General features: G+C 52.5%; 1 protein-coding gene across 3 annotated transcripts in view; it reads left to right on the forward strand.

Moving 5' to 3' along the window:
- Positions 1 to 2,638: 2,638 nt before the first annotated feature.
- The window catches only part of JPH2 (junctophilin 2), a 31,653-nt gene continuing 9,050 nt past the window's right edge, over positions 2,639 to 25,241 (forward strand). The window contains exons 1-2 of one of the 3 annotated variants that reach the window (XM_041419233.1): positions 2,639 to 3,493; positions 3,854 to 4,175. In XM_041419233.1, the coding sequence (XP_041275167.1) occupies positions 3,115 to 3,493; positions 3,854 to 3,954 (480 nt within the window). In that variant the 5' untranslated portion in view covers positions 2,639 to 3,114 and the 3' untranslated portion in view covers positions 3,955 to 4,175. Of the gene's footprint in view, positions 3,494 to 3,853; positions 4,176 to 5,043; positions 5,648 to 10,517; positions 11,302 to 25,241 lie in introns of those variants that run through there. The other 2 variants (XM_041419234.1, XM_041419232.1) reach the window with 2 other exon arrangements.

Below are 25,241 nucleotides of genomic sequence, written 5' to 3' on the forward strand. Positions count from 1 at the left end.
TCTGCTCACTGTGTTTGTTATGGTGAGCAAACCAGAATTTGCTCGTTTCAGTGGTCTTAATTCATACACTGTCTGTCAGTTTTGGGGTTTTTTTAGCTTCTTTTTTAGCCTACTCTGTAGGACCAAGTCCTGTAGAGCATTAAAACCCATGGACTGGAGTGAACAGTTGTCAGCTGTAGGGAAATCTTGAGCACTGTCTCTGCTCCAGTCTTGCTAAAGCATCATCACTTTAGCTGCCCTGTCCAGCTTTGCATTCTCCTGGCATTTACTGCTTCAGAAGCAAGCAGCTCTCCATACATAGTGTGCATCAGCACAGTGTCTCTTTTATAAGTGTCCAGCAAAGGAGCATCCCATCAAATAATATAATTTGTTGAGGGTGAGAAATTTGTGTTTGTTTTGCCTTTACTATGTGTGGTACCTCAACTTTCTGAGGTGTAAGATGTGGAGAAGGAATGGAAACAAACATTTTCCTGCAAAATCATTTGGTGTTTCTCTTGGGGATTTTTTGCAATTTCTGTGGCAGCATCTGGTGTCTCAGAAGAAGTGGCCATGTAAATTTGCTGTTTTGCCAGTTTTGAAGTGTCACCTGCACCATGCAGAATGTACCTGTGTCCCACATCTCTTTCTGTGCTCTGCAGTAGCTGCATTTTTGCCACCTGTGTTCTGAATTCAAGGGATTTTTTGGTAACTGTTGTCTACAAAACTGGGCTACAAAGTGCAGAATTACTTTATTTCTCAAATAATTATTCTTAACTGTTCTCAAATGCAAATTCCAACCACAGCACTGTCGTGGGGCTGAAAGTGCCTTTCAAGACTGCACTGCTTTTAGCACTTCATTCATTAGTGACCACAGACTCGTACTGCAGGGTTTAGGATTGCAGTGTCCATTGCTCAGTACTGTGTTAAAGTGGATTGAAATCCAGGAGATGTAAAAATAGAAAAATGTGAGCTGTTGCTGACTGAGAAGGAATGAGCAGTGCCACTAGAGGTCAGCCCCAGGCTGGGGCTCGCTGCTGCAGCTGGCTCAGTCTCAGGGAAAATGGGAATTTTTCTGCCAAAATGAAGAAATAAGAGCAGCTCTTATTTTGTTGGTGCTTCTTATTTCTGTGTGGTGCCTTTGTGCACACAGACTGTCAGTGCTTCCTGAAGTTTGTGTGGGTTGGTGGTCAACAAAAGCTCTTTAAATGCCAAAATCTGCATAAGTTATTAATGTTTTAACAAAGTGTGCAATCAGTTCACAACTGTGCTGTGTAATTAGGAAAAGTTGCTAAGTAAATAATTACATAGTCCTGAGCTTGGCATCCTCTTGGGACAGTTACGACATCTTTGGGCTTGTAAGTGCTGGAATAGGAGAGCATGAGTTGCTGTAACCACTGCCTTAACACTTTCTCTTCTGTTACCACAAGTAGTTTTCAGATGTTTTGGTCTTCACAGAAACTTTAAGAAAATGTGAATTTATGGCCCTTAATCATGCAGCAAGAACCTTGAAAACTTGCCTAAGTAGTCTAAAAACTTAGTTTAAAACAACAACAAAAAAAAAAAAAAAAAACTTGAGCCAATTTCAAAATCAGACTTTTTTTTTAAAGAAGGCTTTAGAGGACTGGTTCTGCCAAGTGGCATTTCTGAGTCATGTTGGAGTCCGTTACCAACGAGCTCATTCCTTCCTGTGGCTGAATAAAAGTGAAGCCCTTTGTAATTAACTTTCTAACTTGGTCCTTCTCACCTGTGCCTGCAGGTGTTCCGTGTTTATGTGCTATCCGTACACAGAGCTTCTCTTGCAGTTACATATTCTGTGCTTCCTCTGTGCCTTTTCTTCCTAGAAATGCCAGGGTGGAGGTTGAAAGTTGAAAAACTGAGTCCAAATCCACCACTGTCTGTGGCAGCTTTGCCCCAGAGTTCGGTGGGGTTTTGGGATCCCCCTTGAAAGAGCTGGTAACACCCCACAGCTCCTGCAGCTTCTCAGCCTGGTGGTCAGTAAGGGAGGGTCTTTTCTCCGAGGTCTTTCTGGGACAGTGTCTTTCTAGGAGTGGGATGGGTGTGCTGGAAGAAGAGAGGCCTTGGATTAGCCTGCTAGCTGGTCTTTCAGCCCTTGTCCTCTGCCATCTGTATTTGATGACATTATTACACACGAGGTGTCCTGTCACTATTCCGTGTGTCTGCAGCTGTCTGCCATCTTTTCCACACACAGACCGAGTTATGCTGCAGGCTGTTAAACCGAAGGAAATTTGGGAAGTTTGTTGTTTGGGAGAGAGGGGTAAATGACTACTACTGAACTTCTTTCATTGTCCTAAAGCAGCTCTGGAAGGTCACTTTCGGAAGTAGCAGAGGGGCTGGCTGTGCTCTCACTGCCTGTTCCACCTCTGCCCGGTTACACGCGGTGTGAGTGACCGGGCCCCGGGCGCTCCGTCCCCGCATCCCGCGGGGCTCCGGCGGAGCGGGACAGCGGCTGCCGGCCCGGGGGAGCGGCGGCCCCTTCCCAGGCTCTATTTTAAGCAGACATTTACTTTCCCAGCCTCTTCTCCGCCTGGATCCCTGCCCGGGGCGGGGGACGGCGGGGGGGTGGGATGTGTCTCTCCCCTCCTTCATAAAAGGGCCCCGAGGCGGGGGCCGGGCTCCAGGGGGGTTATTTTTGGGAGCAGCTCCTGGGATCCGATGGCCTTGTTAGGGCAGCACTGACCTTTCTCCCGGCGGGGGAGGAGAGCGGGACGGGACGGGGTGGGCGGCGGCGGCCGGGCGGGGGAGAGCGGCCGGCTCGGGACCCCCATCCCTTCTCCGCCGCGGGGATCGGGACCCCCATCCCTCCCTCTGCTCGGGGATCGGGATCCCCATCCCTCCCTCTGCCGCGGGGCGGCTCCCCGGGCGGCCCATGCCCGTGCCCGCGGGGCAGGTACCGGCGCGGAGCGGCTGCCCCTGCGGGGGGGCTGGAGCTCGGCCCGCCCTTCTCCCCTCCCTCTCGTCCAATTTCTCTCTCCTCCCGTGCCCCAGCCCCTCGGCCGGGCCAGGCGAGGCAGGAGCGGCCGCTGTCGGCGCCCAGCCCGTTCCCTCCGGGGATGCGGGAGCCCCGGAGCGCTGCCCCTGGGAACGCTGCCCGGCTGAGGGGCACCGGAGGGCACCATGAGCGGCGGCAGGTTTGATTTCGATGATGGAGGCGCCTATTGCGGGGGCTGGGAGGGGGGCAAAGCCCACGGGCACGGCATCTGCACCGGCCCCAAGGGCCAGGGCGAGTACTCGGGCTCCTGGAACTACGGCTTCGAGGTGGTGGGCATATACACGTGGCCCAGTGGCAACACCTACGAAGGCTACTGGTCCCAAGGCAAGAGGCACGGGCTGGGAATCGAGACCAAAGGACGGTGGGTTTACAGAGGCGAGTGGACCCATGGCTTTAAGGGACGGTACGGCGCGAGGCAGAGCATGAGCAGCGGAGCCAAGTACGAGGGTACATGGAACAATGGCCTGCAGGATGGCTACGGCACCGAGACCTACGCTGACGGAGGTAAGGGTGGCTCCAGAGGGAATGGGAGGGGATGAACAGTGTCACACCCAGCCTGTGACAACAGAGGCTGCATGTTGTCTCTGCCGAAGGGCTGACCTGGTGCTGCTCCCACTCAGGCACAGTGTTCTACAGTGAGCCATTGGGGTGCTTGAGTCAGGAAGGGGAGCTTGGGCTGCAGCCATCTCATCCATGCGTGCGTGCCCTGATTTTCCCAGTTGGGCGCAGCATGCGCGGTTCACTGTCAGTGGACGTGATGGAGGAGCAGCAGGAGCATTGCCCCAAGCTGCCCTTAAGTGTCTGTTTTGGCAGTTAACACCAACCAACTTGATTTTGTGTAGTCTTTGACTCCGGGTTCCACAGGGACTGGTTATTGCAGCTTCTGGCTGAACCAACCCAGAAATTCCCAGCTGGTGCACCGCCGCAGCGAGCCGTGCGCTCGCTCACCAGGCAGCGAGCTGTGAATGTTCTCGTCGGATATGAACCACCCACAGCATCCCAGCACGCTTTCCCCATGCATCAGACACTGCCTGCATGCCTCTGACGGGCTGCCTGCACATCTGCTTTGCCAAAGGGTTTTGATTGAGTCTGTCTAAGCTGTTTAGAATATGTGGCCACACGTATTCCCCAAAATAAATCCCTTTGGTTATTTGGAAGGTTTCAACCTCCGCTACTATACAACAGCACCATGTAGTCAGATATTTGTTGTGCTCTGTAAATGCTCGGTCTAATTGTGTTCTTGCATTAGTGGCAATTCTGGGGTTAGAAACATTGCAAGAATTTCTGTGCTAGTAATTTAGTAGCTCTTCAGCACTGTAATGTTCCGGGCTGCCACATTTAGGATAGCTAAACAGAGAGGGTGATTTGAAAGAAATACCCTTCAAAATATGGATCAAAATTGCATCTATATTTATCTAGGACAGGCACTGGTTTTCGTTTATAAAGCAACATTAATATAAATCCTCAGAATGAAAAGCATCACATTTATAGACATTAGAAAAATGGAGTAATTCAAGACTGGCTTTCAGGGCTATGTTTTTCATAAATATTTCTCAATGAGTTGTCTGGGTTTTTGGCTAACTTTAAGATTTAGAATATAGTCTTGAAGTTGACCCATTTTCCTTGTGCCCTTGGATATTGTAGGTACAGACACGAACTGACGCATCCTTCCAGTTCCTTAAACTTTGTTCCCCTTCTATCCTGTGGCCATGGAATGGTTTAATGGGTGCAGGTTGTGTGCACAGAACCTTCATGTGAGGCCATAAGAGGAGCAGGTGACATGGAAGGTGTGCTCTGATGAGTAAAGAGCAGCAATCAAGTAACTGCCAGCAGCAGCTGCCATTGGGAATTTCATTTTGGAGGTGTCAAGGTCTCCTTTGAATTTGCACGCTTGCTTCCTTGCTGCTTCCTAAAATGCAAATCCTTTTAAGGGTGAAGGGCTACTGGAATTCCAGTTAATGTTCTGGGGGAGAATTTTGAGTGGTAAGACTTGACATAGGGGTTTGATATGGGGCAGGATGGTGGGAGACATGAGCCAATGCTCTCTCCTGCAGGGATATAGAATATCCTGCTTCTGTCAGCACAGTGCTCCCCAGGGTGTTGTCCCTCACCCAAGAACGTGCCAGCTGCTCGATCCCTGGTGCCACTGGAGGCTGGCAGTTTAGCCCTGATCCGTGAAGATGTGCCCTGCCAAAACACTGAGCTCAGCCCCTCGAGGGTTGTGCTCAGTGCTCCATGTGCTGGGTCATCACACCCGGCTGATCTGAACTGTTCATTCAACACAAGAGCTTCTCTGATGGCACAGCAACGTGGATGAAAGTGCAGTCAAAGCCAGGGATCACCATCCAGCATCACATCTGGAGGACAGGGGTGGAGTGGTCCCACTGACTTGCAAGACCTTTTCCTGTTTTGTCCTCACCTGCACACCTGCAAGATCCAGATGTGGCCAGACTGCTAATGGGACCTGTTAATGTTTGAGGTTGCCAAGATAAACATCTGCAAAGGCTTTGGATATCTGCTGTCCCTCAAGTAGGGGACATGATTCCCAAGCCCCTTGGAAGCCAGCCACACGAGGAAAAGGGCTCTGGGAATGTGCAGCCCTTGCCAGGTCGTCAGAAACTTTAGGTCATGGTTGGACTGTTTGCAGATTTCAGGGAAATACAGCTGATTCTGGTGTTTTAAAATAGACTTTAACTTTTTATATATACATATATATATAGACATACATAAAAATTTACATTTCAAAATACACTTAAAATACACTTATAGGGTTGTCTGTGTTTGAATCTTGTGTCTGGCCAAGATTTAAAAAAAGCCCAAATCTGGAGCGAAGCTTTTTGAAATCTCATATAGAGTTTTGGTATCTCGTAAGAACCAGTGTAATGGTACAGTTTAGCCCAGGCACTGTGTGAGTTATTTGCTTTTCTCCCCACTACCAAAAGCCCATTTTTGTGAAAGCTACGGGAGACTGATGGGTTTAAAGAGACTGAAATCAGCCAAGGGGTTCAGAGCTCCTGGTGTGGCTCTGCAGATGCACTGACATTCTGATATATCTCTTTGTGTATCCATGCTGGATATCCTCTGTGTGCTGCTGTCACCAGGGGAGAGCTCAGAGCTCTTCAGAGGGGCAGAATGCTCTGGCTGAAGCAGTGAGTGGCGTTGTGGAAGGCATAGCATGAAGGAACTCATTGTTCTACAACACAAGCTATGAGTAAACATGTAGTTATTTGGCTTTACCCGGTGACTTTTGTCAGTGCTATAAGGAAGGCCTCATTTTTTGGATACTTTTGTGTATTTGACTGTGAGTCAAAACCGTGAGTCAAGTCCTAGTGCAGGAAAAATGCTCACTGAATCATGCTGCATAGCCATGGTCCAGCCCAAAGCCTGGCTTTGCTGTACAAATAACTGCCTAGATGTATGGAGGGGAAAAAACATCACTTGTAATCAGTGCAGCCTAAAACCAACTTATCTTTGGTACTGCAATTTGTTCTCCAGGGTGCTAAGGAAAACAGTGGTGCCAGTTAACCACGAGGAAACAATTAGACCAGTCAGTGATCACAAGATCACAGAAGAGGGGAAAAGAAATACAGAAGTGCTTTACTGGGGAGATGAAATGGGTGATATGGAGCAGCACAACTCTTCCCTGTGGCAGGGCAAGTGCAGTGGAAAGGGGCCTGGACCAGGACAGAAGGAGTATCCGTGGGATTGTGGCTGGGAAAGGAGGAAAGGGGCCTGGGAGAGCCACAATGCTGCTGGCTTTTGTCTGCTGCCTCTGTAGCAAAGCTCCTGCCTGGCTGAGTGTGACCCATGAATTCATATAGTGAATTTTTTTACCCCTCTATGTGGTTTTCTTTGCCAGAACCCACCAGATAGTACTGCTGGCACCAAAAGGCAGCACTCTGTTTTTGCTGGCCTGTCCTGCACATGGTGCTGTGCATCATTTAAATGTCCCTGGCCACTCACACTGAGTTCTACCCTGCCTGTCATCGCAGTATCTGGGTGACAGCAGGGGACTGTAGGGCAGGGAAGCGATTTGAGCTGTTTGCATTATTTACATGGTTGTTTGTATTATTTACATTCATCACTAATTACATGGGAGCCTTGAGTCAGGCTGGGAAGGGGAAGTGTGTCACTGCTGGTCATGGCATCTTGCTGCTGGGCTGGAGGGCACTGGCAGCTGAAGCTTTTGCACTGGATGCAGCTGTGCACCATCCCATCCTGCTGCTAGGGTGAAGCAGAGGGTGCTGCCACTCCTTTGGAGTTTTTGGAGGTGAAGGCTGCAGGGATGTAATTTCCATTGATCCCACAATTTAATCCTTCCCATCCTATGAGGTTTCCCAGGCAGCATCACCTGCTTTTGGCCAGGGCTGTGCAGAGGTGATGAATTGTATTCCTGGGGGTTGTAGAGGAGCCAGTGGTTTTTGTCATTAGGACAAGTAAAAATGTAGGCAACAAAGGATTACTGGGGCCCTGTCCCCCACTAATCACACCCTGATGAGATGAGGTGTCTGTCTCACTGCCCTGATGAATCACCATGGCTGGGAGGCAGGGAAGTGCGCTCCCTATCCTAAATGGAGATTTATTTGTTCCACATCCATTGCTTTTTAATTATTTTTACAGAACCTCAGACACGCGTGAGCCCGTGGCAGCCTGGCTGACAGCTCTGCGTGCTGCCTGTGCCCCCTTGCCCGGGCTGTGGTGGAACTGGGGTGTGGTGGTGGCCTGGGGAGATGTGCAGCCCTGCTGCAGAGGGGTTTTGCAGAGCCCCATTTTCTGTGAAGAGCCTGCACTGGGCCGTGTTGGCAGGGCTTGGCTCTGCTCAAACCTTGCGTGCCCTGACGCACGGCCCCAGCGCCTCCAGCCTCGGGCTCCTCTCCAGGGCTGGTTTATGGCCCTGCCCTGGCACAGAGCCTCAGCTGGGCAGGGAATGGCAGCAAGACAGGGACATGGCAGTGCCTGCTCACCCTGCCTTGGCTGGGCAGCCGTGGCTTGTGTTGGTGCCCTGTGTTCATCCAGGCAGGGTTGGTCACAGGGGTGATGCTGGTGCTGTACGAGCTGAATCAGGGAGCAGAGAGCAGCCTGCAGAGCTGAACCCTGTGTTGAGGGTGGCACTCCATCCCTGCTCCCTGGAGACCCATTGTGCCATGTGGTTTTCCCACCCAGCTGGCTCTGGTGCAGTTGAGGGGGACAGAGGGGGATTTGCTGGAGTGCAGCAGCTGCTCTGACCTGACCCCTGAGGAGTGAGTGAACCCCCTTAACCTGCAAGATTTTCCAGAGTTCCTCTTCCAGGGAATTAACATGGCAGCATTACCAGCTGCAGCCTGATACGTGTGAAGTTGTTCCCATCCTAGGAGCAGGTCTCCAATGTCACCCTGATCATGTGTCAGCCCTGCTCGCTGGCTGGGATGGAGCACTGACCTCACCAGGGAGGGACATGGAGGCTCTGTGGGGTCTCTACAACTTCACTTTGCACTAGGAAGACTCATCACCCCTTTAAGGAGAGGGATTTGGGAGCATGGTGAGAAACATGCCCAGATGCCTGGGATTTCCAGTGATGGTCCTTGACTCCTGACTCGTGCCCAAACCCATGCTTATTTTTCCTTATTTTTCCCTAGAAGAGCTTTAAACTCATTCAAGAAAATGGAAAATGGCCCCTTGGGCATCTGGCAGATGGCTCCCCATGGCTGGCTGCAGTCTGCAGATGCCATGTACTACTTGAACCCCTACATTTTTGTAGGGGAGACCAACTGTTTACAGGGACCCCATAATCCCCGTGTCACAGGGTGGGCAGCTCACCCAGGGCAGCAGCTGCTGCTCACTCGGGCACTTCTTGTCTTTCCTGGCCCTCAGCACTGTAAGTTAACACTCCACAGGCAGGTCCAAAGAGGATTTCAACGAAACCTGAAGCTTGGGAGGAGAGATTATGCTGCAGAAGTGGCCTGGGAGACTGTAAAATATGCACTCCCACGATCGCCAAAGAAGGAACTGGATTTGCTCCTTGGGGAGCAGGGTCATCCCTGGGCTCAGTAATAGTGTCTGAGGGGGGAGATTAATGCCTTGAAGATGGGTCACCCCCTTCCATCTCAGCCCAGCCCTGGCTGAGCCCCCCCAGGACCGTGGGAGTGCCTGCTCTCCCAAAATCATGTGTCTTCTGGTGGGTGACTGCTTTTTGCAAAGCAGGTTTAGGACAGATGTCTGTGAAAATAGCCCCAGCACAGCTGACCCTTCACTTACATGAAGCAGCACCTGGGAGAGTAAAGGAATAGAATGGCCTTTCCAAAGGCATTTGCGTTCCCCCATCACCCTCTGCCTGTGGCAGCCACAGGGTGCTGGTCCGGGGTGGCCCATCCCAGGTCCTGTAATGCCAGGAGCAGAGTGGAATGCTGCCTTTGTTTTGGCTGGTTTGCTCGTTTCTGAGGCAACTGCATCTATAGACTGTTGAGAGCCAGGCTGGGAAAATGGCTCATCCCATCCCATCCCATCCCATCCCATCCCATCCCAATCCACAGGGCTCAGGGATGCTCTGACCTTCCCTGTGCTGGCATGGTGGGAGCTGTGGGTGAGGGCTGCCTGCTGCCCCCCCAGCCCCCTGCCCTTCCCAGAAGGTCTTTTTGTGGAGCCTCTGATGCAGCTAATTTAAGTCTCTTGACATCCTAGTGGAAAAGTCAGAGTGGGGGTCTCCACTTTGCTTGAGCCTGCAAATGTGCTCACCTTTGGGATCAGGGCATCTGGAAAGGGGCAGTGTCCCAGTCCTCCAAGGTGTCACTGCCAAAGTCCTGCTGGTTCTTAGCAGGGTGCTGTACCCAAGGTGCAGCCCTGGCCGTGGTGAACTGATCCTTTCTGTGTCTCCCATCATATGACACCATCTGCCCTCTCCAGCTGGGTCTGGAGGAGTGGGGTGGGCTGCTGCTTTCTGGGGCAGAGCTGCAGGAACCTCACACAGAGCTGCTCCTCTCCTCCCTTTTTTGCCCATCTCTTGCTTTGTGCAGTGTGGCACAAGCCTTGATCTTGGGAACTCAGAGAAGCCATAAGTCAGTGCCAAGGAGATGTGGCTTCAGGCACCAGGGCAGTCCATGGACATGTGGGATCCTGACTCAGGGGTCTGGAAGTGGTCCTGGCAGCCTGCAAGGGACAGGCTGCACAACAGGCTGAAAGGGACTGTCACCAAGCCAAGGGCAGATGTGGCACTGCAGCTCGCATGCCCGCCGGGGCTGCTGCCACCCTCCGCACAGCCCAAACTGCACCCCTGGAGCTGCCTCCCGCTCCCTGCTCTGGATGAAAATCCAGATCCCGTACAGTAAGTGGCTTTGGGTCTGCAAAGTGTCCCCCGCTGCCTCAGTCCCTTTGCAACCAGCTGTCGCCTGCCGGCAGAGCCTCTTGGCCTGGTGTCCTCAGCTCCCCGGGCACCGACGCTTTCGCATGCGGGTGATCACCAGCGGAGCCGGGGTCAGTGCAGCCCCACAGCTCACCTCCCGTCGCTGTCCCAGGACCTGGCCGCTTTTTCACGCTGCCCTCTTGTCTCCCGCAGGCACGTACCAGGGCCAGTTCACCAACGGCATGCGGCACGGCTACGGCGTGCGCCAGAGCGTGCCCTACGGCATGGCCTCCGTGGTGCGCTCGCCGCTGCGCACCTCGCTGTCCTCCCTGCGCAGCGAGCACAGCAACGGCACGCTGCCGCAGCAGGACTCGCCCGCCGCCAACCCCGAGAGCCTGCCCCTCTCGCCCACCATCACCCGCGGCGGCTTCGCCCTCAGCCTCTACGCGGACGCGGAGGCCGGCAAGCCCAAGAAAGGCGGGCTCTTCCGCAGGGGCTCCTTGCTGGGAAAGCTGAAGAAGTCCGAGTCCAAGTCGTCGCTGGCCAGCCAGAAGAGCCGCGTCAGCTTCCTCAAGAGCGAGAGCGGGATCAGCTCGGCCGCCAGCGACGCCACCTCCACCGTGAGCCTGGGCGAGGGCGCCGAGGGCGAGGAGTACACCCCCTTCGAGTCCGACATCGACGCCACCACCACGGAGACCTACATGGGCGAGTGGAAGAACGACAAACGCGCCGGCTTCGGCGTCAGCGAGCGCTCCAGCGGGCTCAAGTACGAGGGCGAGTGGCTGGACAACCTGCGGCACGGCTACGGCTGCACCACGCTGCCCGACGGCAAGAAGGAGGAGGGCAAGTACCGCCACAACGTCCTGGTCAAGGGCATGAAGAAGCGTGTGATACCGCTCAAGAGCGCCAAGATCCGGCAGAAGGTGGACAGGAGCGTGGAGGGGGCTCAGAGGGCCGCGGCCATTGCCCGGCAGAAGTCGGAGATTGCGGCATCCAGGTGGGTGCTTGGAGCTCCAGCACGCAGGTTCCCGTGGGGATGGTCCCCATCCCGTGTGTTCGGGAGCTGTTCTCATTCTCATCCCCTCTCCTGTCCCCCTGCAGAGCCCTGGTGCAGAGGGGAGGTGCTGGACAGCAGGAGTTGTTGCCAGCCCTGGCACTCAGCAGGACGGGGAGCATCCTGATGCTGTGCCAGGCTGTCAGAGCTGCTGGGCACTGATGGGGCAGCCTGAGAAACAGAGGGTTTGATGGTGGTAAATCCAACAGGCTTATGAGCAGCCAGACCTGTCCCAGACAAACTGGGCCTGCAGCAGAACACATTTTGGACCTGCAGCCTCCAAGGTGGCTCTGGGGGAAGTTTGTGGGATGCATTAGGGTTGTCAATTTTAGCAGCTGAGTGTAATTGCTCCACTGTCCCTCCTGGGATGGAGGAGAGAGGAAATAAGAGTGGCTTCAGGGTCTGCCTGGAAAGGGCACGGGAAATTCTCCTCCTCCAGCTCACATCCCTGCCTGTGTCCGAGCTGTGTTGGCAGCACACTCCTCCTGCAGCATTCCTGCCAGTCTCAGAGCTGACCTGGCAGAGAACAGAGATCTGGGAGCCTTCTCTCCTCTCCTCTTCCTTGGGGAAATGTGGTCGGAACAGTCCTTGAGGTTTCACCTGACCTCACCAAGAAAACCTCAGGCTTTGCTCAGCTGATGGGCAGTGGCTGTGACTCCGTGCCTGTCCTGTCTCACTCCTTTTCATTCCTGTTTAATTATCAGTTACTTCATTATCAACCAGAGGAGGGAAATAAGCAAGGAGGACACCTATTCCCAAATCCCATTCCACTCCTTGGAGAAATCCCCACTTTACTCTCCTGGTGGCCAAACTTTCTTCTCCAAATTTTGTGGGGACCACGATTTTTTTTTTTAATCAAAACCTCAGTTGCTTCAGGGACTGGTGAAGAAAACCCAGCAGGATTTCAAGTGAAGCTCCATGCAGGGCCAGCTAGGATAAAAATAAGAGGCTGGGGTGGCGTGGGGCCCTGGATCCTTCTGGCAGGGCAGGCTCAGCCCAACACCAGCTTTGCCGTGCCCGGGAAAAGCGTGTGGCTAGGGCGTGAATAAGGAGGCTGGAGCTGCAAACACTGCTCCCCGAGAGCTTGGCTGGTTTACACAAACCTCTTTTTATTATACACTATTTACACTTTGGATCAAAAGAGGCTCTGCAGTGTTTTCAGTCAGGGGCTGGAATGCGCCCGCTGCCCTGGCGGGGGACTGCATCCCTCCCCAGTGCAGCCGGGGAATAATTTCCTATTAAGGAAACCTTGGAGCTGGAGGAAATAAGACGTGGAAGCTGGTTTCCTCCAGGGAGCCCTCAGCCAGCAGACCCTGCAGTGGTGTGGCTGGGCAGGGAAGGGGTTGTTGTGCTCGCTGGCGGTGTGGAATCCCAGCCCTGTTCCTGCAGCTTCCAGCTGAGCTGGACCCGCTGGGAGAGGGGAATTCAGGAGGCTGCGTGTCCTGTAAACTGTAACTCAGCGTTGCCATCAGTGTTTATTCCTGGTGTATCTTGCTCAGGGCAGAGCTGCTCTCTCTACCTGATGCCTTCTGTAAATCTGACTCGTGCTCTCCTCCCTCCTCCTTTCACTTCAGATTTGGGGTAGAGAGTAAATCTACATAATTTTTCCTGGAGAAGGTCCTTAGCTTAAACCTCAGCTCTGCCACAACCTTTGCTTTGGCCTTGAACTTTGCCTCAATTTCCACACCCAGGGCAGAGTAATTGCAGACAGATTGTGAAAATGGATTATTACAATTTATAGAAGGTCTGCACTATCATTAGCATTGCCTGAGCTCATAACTGTGAGGTGGAGTTTTCTAGATGGAGCATTGATGTTTCTCCTCAGATGGCAGTGTCCCTTACCCAAAAAAAATGCCTTTGAGGCTACACCCATCCTTTCCTGGGGAAAGATACGACATTTCTCTATGTAAGATTATTACTAGGCACTAATTATCAGGACACAGCAGGTGGGCTGTGCAAATTCCCAGCTACCTCTGCACACCTGTGCTGTTGTACATGGACATTGGAGTTTCATTTGCTTGTGGCACTCGGGGGAGCCCCTTGCAGAACTAAACTGCTGTAACATCCACCCTCCTGCTGTCTGGGGGTGAAATGCCAGGAGAAGGACAGATTTCTCCCTTTTGCACCATAAAAGGCTCTTTAGGGATAGAAATTCCGAGGAAAATGAGCCCAAGCACTGGAAGCTGCCCGGGCCAGTTGCACTGCAGGAATCCCAGGCACGTGCCAAGCCCTGGGGTGCATGGCTGGGGGCTGGCAGCAGCACTGAGGGGTGCCCTGCCTGGGAGCTTTGGGCAGGAGAGCAGTGACAGCCAGGGACAATGGTCAGTGCAGTCACCAAAGCTCCCCTGCCCCATGCTCTGCTCCGAGGGTGTCTGAGGCAGCTTCACAGCTCCTGTCCCAGTGAAACAATGCTGTTTCACTTGGGTGTTCCAGCCAGGGCCGTGGGCAGTGACAGCTACTGCTTGTCCTACTGCCTCTGCTGACCCCACAGTGCTGCCCTGGCCTCCTCAGCTCCCTCCTGAATCCTCCTGGGTTGGCAATCCAGCTGCTTTCCCAGTTGTGCAGGAAGCTGAGGACATCATCTCACTGTCAGCTGAGAACAGCTCTGTTCTTCATTATTTCAGTGGAAATCATTTGTCATGGGGCCATGCTCTCCTGAGCAGCCCATCCAGGTCAGCAGCCATGCAAAGCCCATTGGTGCTGCTCAGATGTTGGGCATGTCCCTCAGCAGCTCTGGAGGGATGGAGTTGATTGAAGCTGGAGTGTGAATCCTCACCCAGGCTGCTCTCACTCAGGAGAAGAGTCTGCTTGGAATGCAGCCTCTGTGGCAGCTGGCAGCTTTACTCCTGCCCAGGGGTGGCCGTGGATGGATGTAGGGTTAACACACTTAACACACACCACGAGGTGTTTATCAGCCCTGCCCTGTACTGCTGGTGCTGCAGGACTTCCTGCTGTGATCCCAAGGGATTCCTGTCAGAGCTGGCACATGGCTGTTCCTGCAGTGCCAGGTGAAGGCACCCGCTGTGTCCCTCCACCCTCCCCTTTCCCCCACTCCATCCTGGCTGGGGACTCCTTTGAAAAAAAGTTGGGGTGGATGGGAAGCACGGGGAGAGCCTGGGATCTCAGCTGGGGCTTCGCCTCCTGGGAGATGAAGGGGACTGTGAGGAGGGGTCAGCTACCACCAGGTCATGAGTGAGCTGGTTCCAAGCCATGCTGAGGTGTGCAGCAGCTGCCCTGCAGCTTTCTGGGCACATGGGCTGGTGGCTGGTACAGAACAGGGTGCTCTGTACCCTGGGTACTTGATGCTCCTTGTGCCTGGGGAGCAGCATGTGTTTGCCTGTCAGGTGGGGAGGGTGGTTCCACAGAATACAGGGAGAAAAAGCATGAAAATGTTTGGCTTTCATCTCTTCAGAAGAGAATAAAAAAATTAAATAAAGTAAGAGGAAGGGCAGGACTGTCTGCAGGGGGAACCTTTGATTTTTTGAAACTTATGTGCTCAGTAGCTGGGCAGCTTTTACAAGGGATTTCCTTCTCTCAGGTGCTTTTTAAGGACAAAATGAGTGTAAATACTGCAAATCCTACCTCTGTCCCATTGCAGCAGTATCTGACGTGGTCTGCTTCTGCACATGCTTGTGCTTCCCAGTGACTTGGACTTAAATCAATGGAGGGACTTGGCCATGTGTCCTGCAAGGCACGGGTCTGGCCAAGCTCTGAGATCCTTTGAAGGGTGCATGTCCTGGCAGGAACACCTCAGATACATCTGCTGGAAGTCACGGGATCAGTAGGAAAGCAAGATATTTGAGGCTGCAATGGCTGCTGTGCTTCACCAGTTTGTACTCGTGTGCCGGCCCTGTAGCCCCTGCATGACTTGTACCTGGAGAGTACAACTATAAGTGAAGACATTTTAGGTTTATTTTTGTTTTAATGTAATGTCAGTAGATATCTGTAGGAATTTCTAGGTTGCGTTCTGAAGTGTGGGGCATCAATTCCTGATGCAGTGGGGTTTGCTCATTAGGATGAGCCTGGGCTGTGTGAAAGCACAACAGAGCTCCAGTGACATTGATGTGGCTTCCCCACCACCAACACATGGGCACTGCTCACAGTGTGAGCTGTGGCCTAAGTTGGTTTTCTATCCATACCCATGGCTTTGGGGTAAATCTTAGCTCTCCCTTCAAATAACAAGAGCTCTTGGCAGCTCCTGTATCACTTTCCGAGGCTCTTCTGCCTGGCTGTGTTCCCGGCAGCGTCGCCGCTGTCTCCCTGCGCTCAGCATTTCCAGGCTGCGTGGCCGGGCAGCAGCGAGCGTCTCCTTGGGGAACGCGGCTGTGTGGTGCAAATGACGTCCCAAAATCGCTGCAGTCAGCACAGGCTCCTGACTAAATAAGGGCAGGCAGAGCAGGGCTTTATCAGCGTGGCCTGAGTGTGACAGCTGAGAGCTGGGGCTGGGGCAGCCCACGCCGCTGGGGCTGGGCTGCGCGCTCCCACTCGGAAGGTGCTTTATTCGGCACAGCTCTGCCCTTGTCCCCACTGCTCTTGGGGGTTTAGGCTGCTGGTGGGGAAAGTGGGCAGCCAAAGGGATATCTTCCTGAGGCACCTCTTTGGTGAGGTATGGTTTGTGTCCAGTGCAGTGCTGGGCTGGTGGCCACAGTGGCCTTGGTGCTCCTGACAGCACAGCTCAGCTTCCCCTGAGGCCAGATTTCAGACCTGGGATTTTGGGTTTGTTGAGTCAGACTTTGGGTTTGCTCTGAAAAGGCAAAAGGATTTTTTAAAAATGTGCTTTTAGCTAGAGGCGCAGGCATTAGACACTCAGGAGTTCAGCACATTCCCAGACCTTTAGGTCTAAAGCCAGAGGAGGGCAGGATGCTCGTGGCCACCCTGTGAGCGTGGGCAGCAGCAGCAGCTGCGGCTCAGGACAGCCCTGCCAGACAGGAAGGAGCAACTGATCCTCCTGTGCTCTCCCAGCCTCACAGTCTCTCTGCTCCAGGACTGCACAGCTCCAGGTGTGAGGGATGGGTGTGCAATTAGGCAGCAGCAGCAGGCAGGAGATGGGCAGAGCTTTTCCCAGCCCCGGGTGGGTTACTGGCTGCTATTTGCCAGGGAGGGACACAAGAGTTGTGAGCAGCATTTCTGCAGACAACAAATATCACAAATGTCACAGCCTGAGCTCTTATGGGGCTTAAATGACAAGTGCATGGAGGTGTAGGGGACCAAGGACTACCCCTCACCTCCCCATGGGATGCAGTGGAAGGGTCAGTTCTAGCAAGGTACAGCCACACCTGGAGGCAGTGGAGTGGCCTGAGCTGAGCACAGCTCCTTGATGCTGGGTATTCTGGCTGATCCAGGAATTCTGATTGCCTCACAACCCCCATAATGGGAATCTGCATCTTGGTACTTCCATGGACAGGGTTCAGAGAGTCAGTGGACAGGAAGAAGCAAAGGCAGCCACATGGCTCCCTGCTATAGCTGAGTGCCAGGACACAGCATTGAGGGGATGCTCCTCAGTCCTACTATCCCAGTAAAGATGTTTCTCACAGAGCTCGGTGTGTTTATAAAGAGGATAATCCTGTTTCACCACCCTTGCTTAATAGAAACCCAGTTGCTGGCATCTGTTTCTGCACCAGCTGAAGCCCAGGACTGGGACTCTCCCTCTTTCTGTGTGGCACAGCAGTCTCCTGCTCTGCAGAAATATTGCTGTTTTCAAACCTCTGCCTAATCCTTGTTCCACCCATCCACTGGAGGCAGTGCAGGCTGTAGGGTTTGGATGAGCTTTCTCTGTTCCTGATCTGGTGTGGCCATGGGGACAGCAATCCCCAGTGCTGGGGTCCAGAGCCAGGAACAGACACCCAATCCAGCTGCAGGACACCCACAGTGTGTCCCCCCACAAAGGGGGGGCTGTGTGTGAGGCTTTGTGGGCTGGAGGGATTCAGTGTCACGGGGTGAGTGATGGTGTGATGCCTTCACTCCTTCTTCCAGCCCTCTCCCGAGCAGCCTCATCCAGGCTGGCTGCAGCTCCAGCACTGACACATTTTTGGCCCACCATGCTCCTTACACGGGATGTGCTCTGATTCCAAAGGAGGGTGCAGGGCTTTATCTGCTTTCCACCCACCTCACATGAATTTCCTCAGGCACTTTCATGCCTTATTAGGGTAAGAGGGAGCATGCATTTTCAGTAGCTCCAAGGAGGAGGCATCTGCTGGACAGCACACAGCTTTCTCCAGGGCTTCCTGGGTTATCAGGGTTGAGGCAAGTGAGGCTCTGTCTTGCAGGGATCCCCTCAATAGCAGCAGAGGTGGGATGGCAGGATGTCAGCCTAGGGATGGGTACAGTTCAGATAGCCAGCCAGGCAGGGAAAGTGGAATTAATGGGCTGTTCATTCTGACCTTGTGGGAAATCCTTATCTCAACAGTTTACAAACACAGAAGGGGAAAGATGAAGTGTGACTTTAATCTGTAAAAATGACTGTGGAAAATGATAGCATCCCGTTCAACTGATCTGCTGCTGCGTGGAACAAGAGGGCTCTGACTCCCATCCAAATGCTTGCAATCAGCCAGCAGGGAGCTGGGTTTTGAAATCATTGAATTCAACCATGCTTTGCGCAGAGATTATCCTCATTTCAGTGGAATGTGAAATAGCCTTATCTTGAAAAAGAAATAATATTTAAGTAAAAACGTCCAATTTAAATAGAAAGCCAGCAATGCAGAAACCCTCCCTTCTCCTGGAGGAGGGGCATTTTTTTCAGCTTATTCTGGTGCTGAGCCAGACCCCTTTGGTTTTTTCAGTCCAAGTTTTTTCATTTTGCTCCTGCAAAGCCTGATGATTTTCACTGAGGGCTGGCAGGGACCTGGTGTCCCATCTGCCTGGGTGCTCTCAGCAGCCTTGGGTACAGGTGCATGGGAGCTGCAGGCACTGAAGCCTGGGATGTGGACTGGTGCCCTCCCAGCTCCATCTCCTCTTTTTCCTGGACCTCAGATCTGTGAACATCAACTCAAGAGACCTACAGGACTCGGAGAAAAAGCCTCCTACTTTAAATTTTGATAAGTGATTGGGGTTTTGAGCAAATGCAATATTTTAAGAAATATGCCTTCATTTCCTAAAAAAAAATTCTGCTTTTCTTTTTTTGACTTGGGAAAAAAACCCACAAAACAGATTCAGCAGTTCTTCACTCTTCTGGTTTGGATTATTATTTGGTTTTCAGATTTCAAATCTGAAAAATATTTGATTTAGAAGGTGCTAAAACGTTTGGTTGAAAAAACCCCAACAATCTTAGAGTGAAAACACAGACTTTCTGACCCATTTAAGTGCTGGTGGATCCAGCAGTCTGGTAAAACACACTCCTCTTATGGATGCTGTCTGTTTGGCAGAGGCTGGGGCTGGGCAGGAGCTCCTGGGTCAGGCAGGCTCCCTCAAAACAAATGTTTGCTGTATCCCTGGTCTTTCTTGGAAGTGGGAATTCCAAGGGCAGGACAGGGAGCAGCCCCTGCAGGAACAGCCAGGGAGACAGGAGCACACAGGGGGTGAAAAGGCTGAAGGACCCTGACTGCATCTGTGCTGTAAAGATGTTTTGATGCAGTAATCAGTGGGATAACCCAGCTCCTTTCATCCTGCAGTAGTACTTAATTAAATCAGGGTCACCAGGACATTTGTTGAGCCCCACTGGTAAGGGTGTCCTGGAAGCTGGAATAAATCACTGGCATTTGGGCATATTCCCAAGGCTGTGCTACTCTGAGGGACCTGCTCCTGCTCCTTGGGGCTCCACTCAATCTGCACCCAGAGCAGCAGAGTGGCCCTGAAAACCAGGGGGAGAAGGAGAGGGTCCAGCTGGCAGCTGCAAATCCCCCTTTTCCCAAAAATAATCTCTGTGGGTGCTCTGACAAGCTGCTCCCAGCCTGGCTGTGCTGTCAGGACAGGCTCCAGCAGAGCCAGGAGCTGCCTGTCCTGCCCGTGGTGCAGTGTCCCTGCGTCAGGGTGTCATTCTGGTGCCAGCAGCCTTTTGAGCTGGCAGGCTCTGGCTTGCTCTGCTCCCTTTGTAGCCAGCTCTGGGCAGCTGCTGGCTGCATCCTGGGGCTGTGGGGAAAACAGAGAGCAGCTGTGGGCTGTGCCAGCCCCACGGGCTCCTCACAGCCCATGGGCTTCTGTGCAGGGTGGCACAGCATGGCCCTGCTGGCCGCTGGCCACCCCGTCCCGCTCGGCTCCCGGGCACTCGGGCTGGCACAGACTGATGGGGCAGATCCTCCTGTACGTGGGGCTGGGATGAGTAGGTTGTCCTCTCATTGAAGACAGCTGCAGATCTGTCTGCTGAAAGATTAATATCACTTTAACTGTTTCCAAAGGGAAGTATCCCTCAGTGAAAGATGCAAGTGGCTCAGAGCTATTTAGAGCTAAGGATAACATTTCGGTATTTTAAAAATTCACCAAGTAATCATAAAGGCTGAGCTCGTTAGGTGGCAGGGAGTTCTGCCAGGCCTGTGCTCCTAAAGCACTGCATAGAAAAGGATGCTTTTCTCTGGGCTGAATGGCCTGGTCATGCCCTTTCTGTGGAAGGAGGAGAAAAGGTCTGATTTATCCAGCCAAGTAACCTGGGCATGTACAAAGTGCTACCACTTCTGCTTCAGTGCTGGTACCAAGAGGGAAGAGCCTAGGGCATCTCATGAGCTGCTCTGCAGAGTCAAGATGGTTTCTCTTTTTGGCTTTCTGCTTCAGTAGCATGGAGGTGTTTCCTTTAGGATGCAAATTGTGTTGATTTATGCTTATTTCACAATTTGGATCACACCTTGCAGGTGCAGAGCCCGTACTATAAAGCAGCAAAGGCTCATGCACCCCAGGGGTGTCAGAGTGGAAGTGGAGTGGGTGTATGCATGTGAGTGACGGAGCAAAAGGAACATGAATGGTACAGCTGTCTGTCAGAGCAGGACACCCACGCGATGGGACAGATGGGTTTGACTGAGGGCAGGGAAAGTGGCATGAGAGGGGGACTGAAGAGGGAATTTCAGTCCCGTGGGCTGGTTATAGGCAAATGAGGGTAGCAGAGTTTTGCTGGTATCTGCATGGAGGCAGAGGGAGAGACACAAAGGATATGGACTGGGACTGAGCAGGGAGAAAGGGATGCTCCAGCTAGAGAGGTGACACGAGTATGAAGACAGTGTGTCAAATGGAGAAGTCAGAAAGTTCTGTCCTAGTCAGGATGTAGAATCATAGAATTCTGGAAGGGACCTTTAAATGTCATCCAGTCCCAGCCCCAGCCCAGGTGTGTGTCCCCTTGCCTTTCATGATGTGAGCACTTCATGATGTGAGAAGGGACCGTGTTGCCATTAACAAAAACACTTCTTCAGCTTTCCCTTGATCCCTTCTGAGTGCTGCAAACATTCCTGCCAAGACAAACAATTATTTTAAGTTTCTTCATAAGGGCAGAATGATTCCTGCTGGATGCTGGAGCAGGGATTCGGCTGGGAGTAGAAAAGCCAATTTGTAGGAGAGGGGAGTTCAGCAGAAGACTCTATTCCTAGAACTGACTTATTAATTACTTTTGCTTAATGATCTTCTAGACAGCTCCTAATATCAAGAATGGCAAGAATCATAGAATCATAGAATGGGTTGGGCTGGAGGGATGTTCAGTTGGTCCTTGCTCAGGGTTTGCTGAATCAGCAGGAGAAGGGGGACCCTGGAGAAGGAAGGACAGCACTGGACAGGTCTGACATTCCCCCAGTAAGCAAATGCGAGGGCAGAGAGCTGAACTCTTCCCCTATTTCTAGCCGCAAGGTCATTGCTGCATCTTCAGGCACCCCAGCCCTGTCTGGTATTTGCAGTATTCCCTGCTAATTCCAATTTCATTTGCAGTCTAATCCAATGTGGATGTTCAAAACCACATAAACTGTCCAAAGAGACGGGGTGCTGGCTGGGGCTGGGCCTCACCTGTTAGCGCGGTGCTCAGCTGCGGCTCGTGTGTCCGTGGGGGATTTCAGCAGCAGTTGGAGGAATGGTTCAGGCAGTGTTTCTGGGAGATGGCCAGGAAGGACAGGAGTGGTGCTCTGTCCTGCACTAGTACAAAAACGATTAGAGCATTAGAGCCATGCCAGAGGAGCAAATAAAGCAGCAGATGCGTTTAACCCTCCCGTCCTGCTGGGGTGTGAAGACCAGCAGCTGCTGCGATCCAGCTGGGAGGCAGTGGCAGCAGGGCTGGGACAGGGGCTGCAGACATTGCCCACATGCCTCCCCTCAGCTCGGCTCCGAGCTGCTGCTCCTCCTTGCAAAGAATTCACTGGAGCTATTTTTAACAGCACTGCCCAGGGAGATGGCTCAGGGTATGGTTGGGAAGCGTTCATCCTGGCAGCGCTGCCTTTTGGGATGGGGGGCACAGGTGTGGGTTTGTAAAGGTCCCTCTTTGTGTTATTTCCTCCAGCTGGATGTGTTTATTGTTCATGGCTCATTTTCCACTGCTGCCTTGAAAAGGGTCTTTTAGATTCTGCTGCTGGCTGCTCTAAAGCCCCTGGGTCTGTGTTTCGGTTCCCACTGAGCTCCTCTATCTCCAGACTTTCTCCTCTGCTGGTTTTTGCAGGGGCTGTTTACTGCAGAGTTACTGGGAGGTGACAAGACAACAGCAGTAAATAAAAAAGTGTGGTCCTGATTGAAGTGTGGATGAATAGCATCAAATTTATTAAGGCTGTTATTTCCTTTTCGCAAAAGCTTGTTTTGCTTTTTGAGATGATCTTAACCTTGGAAGAAATTTTTCTTCTTGCACTTCTGGGGTTTGAAAATCACCTTCCTGACACCCTCAAACCTCCCTGGGCTTTTTCTTTCCTTGGATCCTGCTCCTGGCAGACCCCAGGCTGTGGGATGGGACAGGCTGTTGTGCTGCATGCACTGGGCTCTCCAAGGGTGGCTGGCATTTGTCTCCTGCTTTGCTGCCAGGGCCAAGTTTTCCTCTGTGCTGAGCTCTCAGGCTCTGCCAGCCAGGCAGATAAATAATAAATTCAGGGATACTCGAGGCCAGCTAGATGTTATTGTTATGGCTGGACCCTTTCCTCTAGGCTGGGCTTTGTCATAATGCCACTGAACCCTCAATGTGGGTTTTTTGGAGGGCTGCTAGCAGCACTGTATCCCTTGGTGTCCTGGGGATGTAAAGCTCAGCCAGAAAAGATGAACTTCAGACACCATGCCATGTCTCTGAAAGCCAAACGTTCCTCACCTTGCCAGATGAGTGATCTCAGCAACAGAGGCACCCAGCACAGGGCATCAGCATCCCTGCTGGGGCCAGGCTGGCTGGGAGAGCAGTGCTCTCCTGGGATGCCAACAGGGCCGACGTGTGGTCAGCTGGAGCTGCCAGATTTAAAAGTGCAGCTGTGTTGATAATAGTTCCCCCAAATCAAACACCTCTGGATGACTTTGCAAGAAGGGGGACAGGAGCAGAGGTCAGCTGTGTCCCACAGAGTGAGAACTGCTGTGGGGCAGTGCAGGATGCCAAAGTTGTACTGCTCAGCTTCTTGTCACTGCTCTGTGTGTGCAGCCCAGGAGCTGCCCCAGTGTCCCTGCCCTCACACCCCTCCCTGTAGAGCCCTGCTACCCTTAGGGCTGTGGTGTCACACAGCGATGGCTCATCTCCCCATCACCCACAGCATCCTCACTGCAGCCTCTGCAGCCCAGGCTGGATCTTCTTGGTCTTGCCATCTCTCCTTCTGCAGGAATTGCAGTCAAATAGCATCCAGCAGCTTCTCTGGAAAGCAAAACTCCTGCAGAAGAAAAGCATAACTGGGAGCTACCTCAACCTCCAACACCCAGGCACCAAGGGATGCAGTGCTGCTTGCGGCCCTCCACAAGAGAGCCCTGTTCTCTTGTCTTGTCCCCAGGTGCTGGGAGAGAGCTGAGCATGCAAGAGCCATCTGCACCCCCTTGGTGACATGTCCAGCTCTGTCCTTACTGGTGAGAGCAGGCCCCACATCTAGTGCACTTCCAGATTACTTCTTTGGGAGCTACTTTGAGGAAAGCACTTGCCATGAGCTGCCTGCTGCTCCTCCAGCTGGGACCAGCTGGCTGATTGTCTGGCTGGGAATTGGTCAGGATAGCATCTGCCTGGCTCAGAGAGCAACTGAAAGGGAGAATTTTGTCTCTTGATGGTGAATCTCATCCTCCAGGAGCAGCAGGACAAAGGCAGGGTCTGGAGCACGTCCTGCCAGGATCAAGAGCTGGATCCTCCCTTGGAAAGCCTCTTCCCTGGGGCCGGCGCCAGGCAGGCTGTGTGCCCCAGGCACAGCACACCCAGCCCACTCTGATCCCCCAGGCATGGAGAGCACAGACACATTCCCCTTGGCCCCTGCCAGATTATAGTGGAATTAATCATGCTGATTATAGCTACCAAAAAAGGAGGTGCTTTCTCTGTTCAGAACTGGCTCAGACCCCCTGCTTGCGAGCAGCAGCCTAAAAATGCTGTTTTCTGCCTCATCACGTCTCTGGGTTTTTCAGGAGCTGAAATAGTTTTGGATAAAAAGACCAAGAATGACTGCAATCTGAGGCAGCTCAACCTGCAGAGAAAGCGGGGAGATAACATGTGAGTGTGGGCAGGGAGGTGAATCATGGCTCCAGCAGCATGGGATGTCATTCCAGGGAGGGACAGGCTGAGCCACAGCAGCTCTGCACCCTCTTCTCTATCACAGGGCCCTGAGCAGTGTTTTTGGCCCCTTGTCAAGTCACACTGTTGCCTGTATCAGTTGGGATTGATGCCCTACTTTCAGTTCTTTCCCTGCAGCTATTCAGAATGGCATGTGTGTATCTTCTCCCTTGAAAGGGTCTCAGAACAGCATTTCTACCATCTTTTCATTGCACCTGTTGAGTATTCAGACTTCAGCTTGTCTTGTCTTCCTACTGCATATCAGTTTAATGGCAAGGAATCAATCCTCATTTCATGACTAACAGTCCATAAATTCCTCTGGAGTGTTTTCACTGCAGGAATGAGAACTAAATCTTTCCTCCTTTTTTGTCCTAAAACATGATGAGATACCAACCTGCATCTCAAAAGGGCTCATCAGATACCCTGAGACCACATTACAGGTTGTAATTTAGGGTGGAGTTTGAGGAATGTTAACTGCTTATTACACAAAAATATGTGGATTTGTACATGAAACAGGGAATATGGGGAGCCTTGGAAATCTGTTAAGTTAGAGCATGGGGAAGGCACCTCTCAGTAAGACCTGAGTGCAACAAAGCAGCTGAATATACTGTTCTTCACCCACCCTTATTTTTAAGGTGCAATGTTGCTGTTTGAAGTCGGCTCCTTCCCAGACTGTGAGCAGCTGGGCTGTAAAGCCATCCCTGCTTTTAGCAGGAAGATCACAGGGCCCCAAGCTTGAGGCATGTGAGGAATATGACAGCCGGCCAGTAAAATAACTCCCATAGCCTGTAACCCTATGGAGCAAGGAGGAGATGTGCTGGGAAGGAGTGGAAAGGACTCAGAGAGCCAAGCTGAGAGGGAGACAATAGCTCAGGTGAGATCAGCCTGTCAGCCTGCAGCGAGTAAAGGAGCTCCTGGACAAGGCATTTTGTTTGCTGGAGAGCTACAAGAGAGAAATTTCTGGGAAAACCCATCTTGTGTGCTGAGCAGGGGCACACTGCCTCTGGCAAGGTGCAGCAGCTCAGGGCTGGTGACACACAGAGGAGTTCAGCCACCAACCATGCCTGTGTGATGCCTTGGTCATTCCTCTGAGCAGCACAGCAACGAGCCCATTCTGCAGTGCCTGCTGCCTGACTGCAGCATGTGAACATGCTCACATGTGCAAATGCACCTGCCCTGTTCCCTACATGCAGCCTTTCCACCTCACCCTTGAGCATCTGGGCCCCTTCCATGTTGAAAATCTGCTCTTCTCTGCCTGAGTGTGGGGTTTTGGGTCATGTGGGCA

This window comes from Onychostruthus taczanowskii, unplaced genomic scaffold (genome assembly GCF_017590055.1).
Source record: "Onychostruthus taczanowskii isolate IOZ18803 unplaced genomic scaffold, ASM1759005v1 scaffold60, whole genome shotgun sequence".
Taxonomy (NCBI): domain Eukaryota; kingdom Metazoa; phylum Chordata; class Aves; order Passeriformes; family Passeridae; genus Onychostruthus; species Onychostruthus taczanowskii.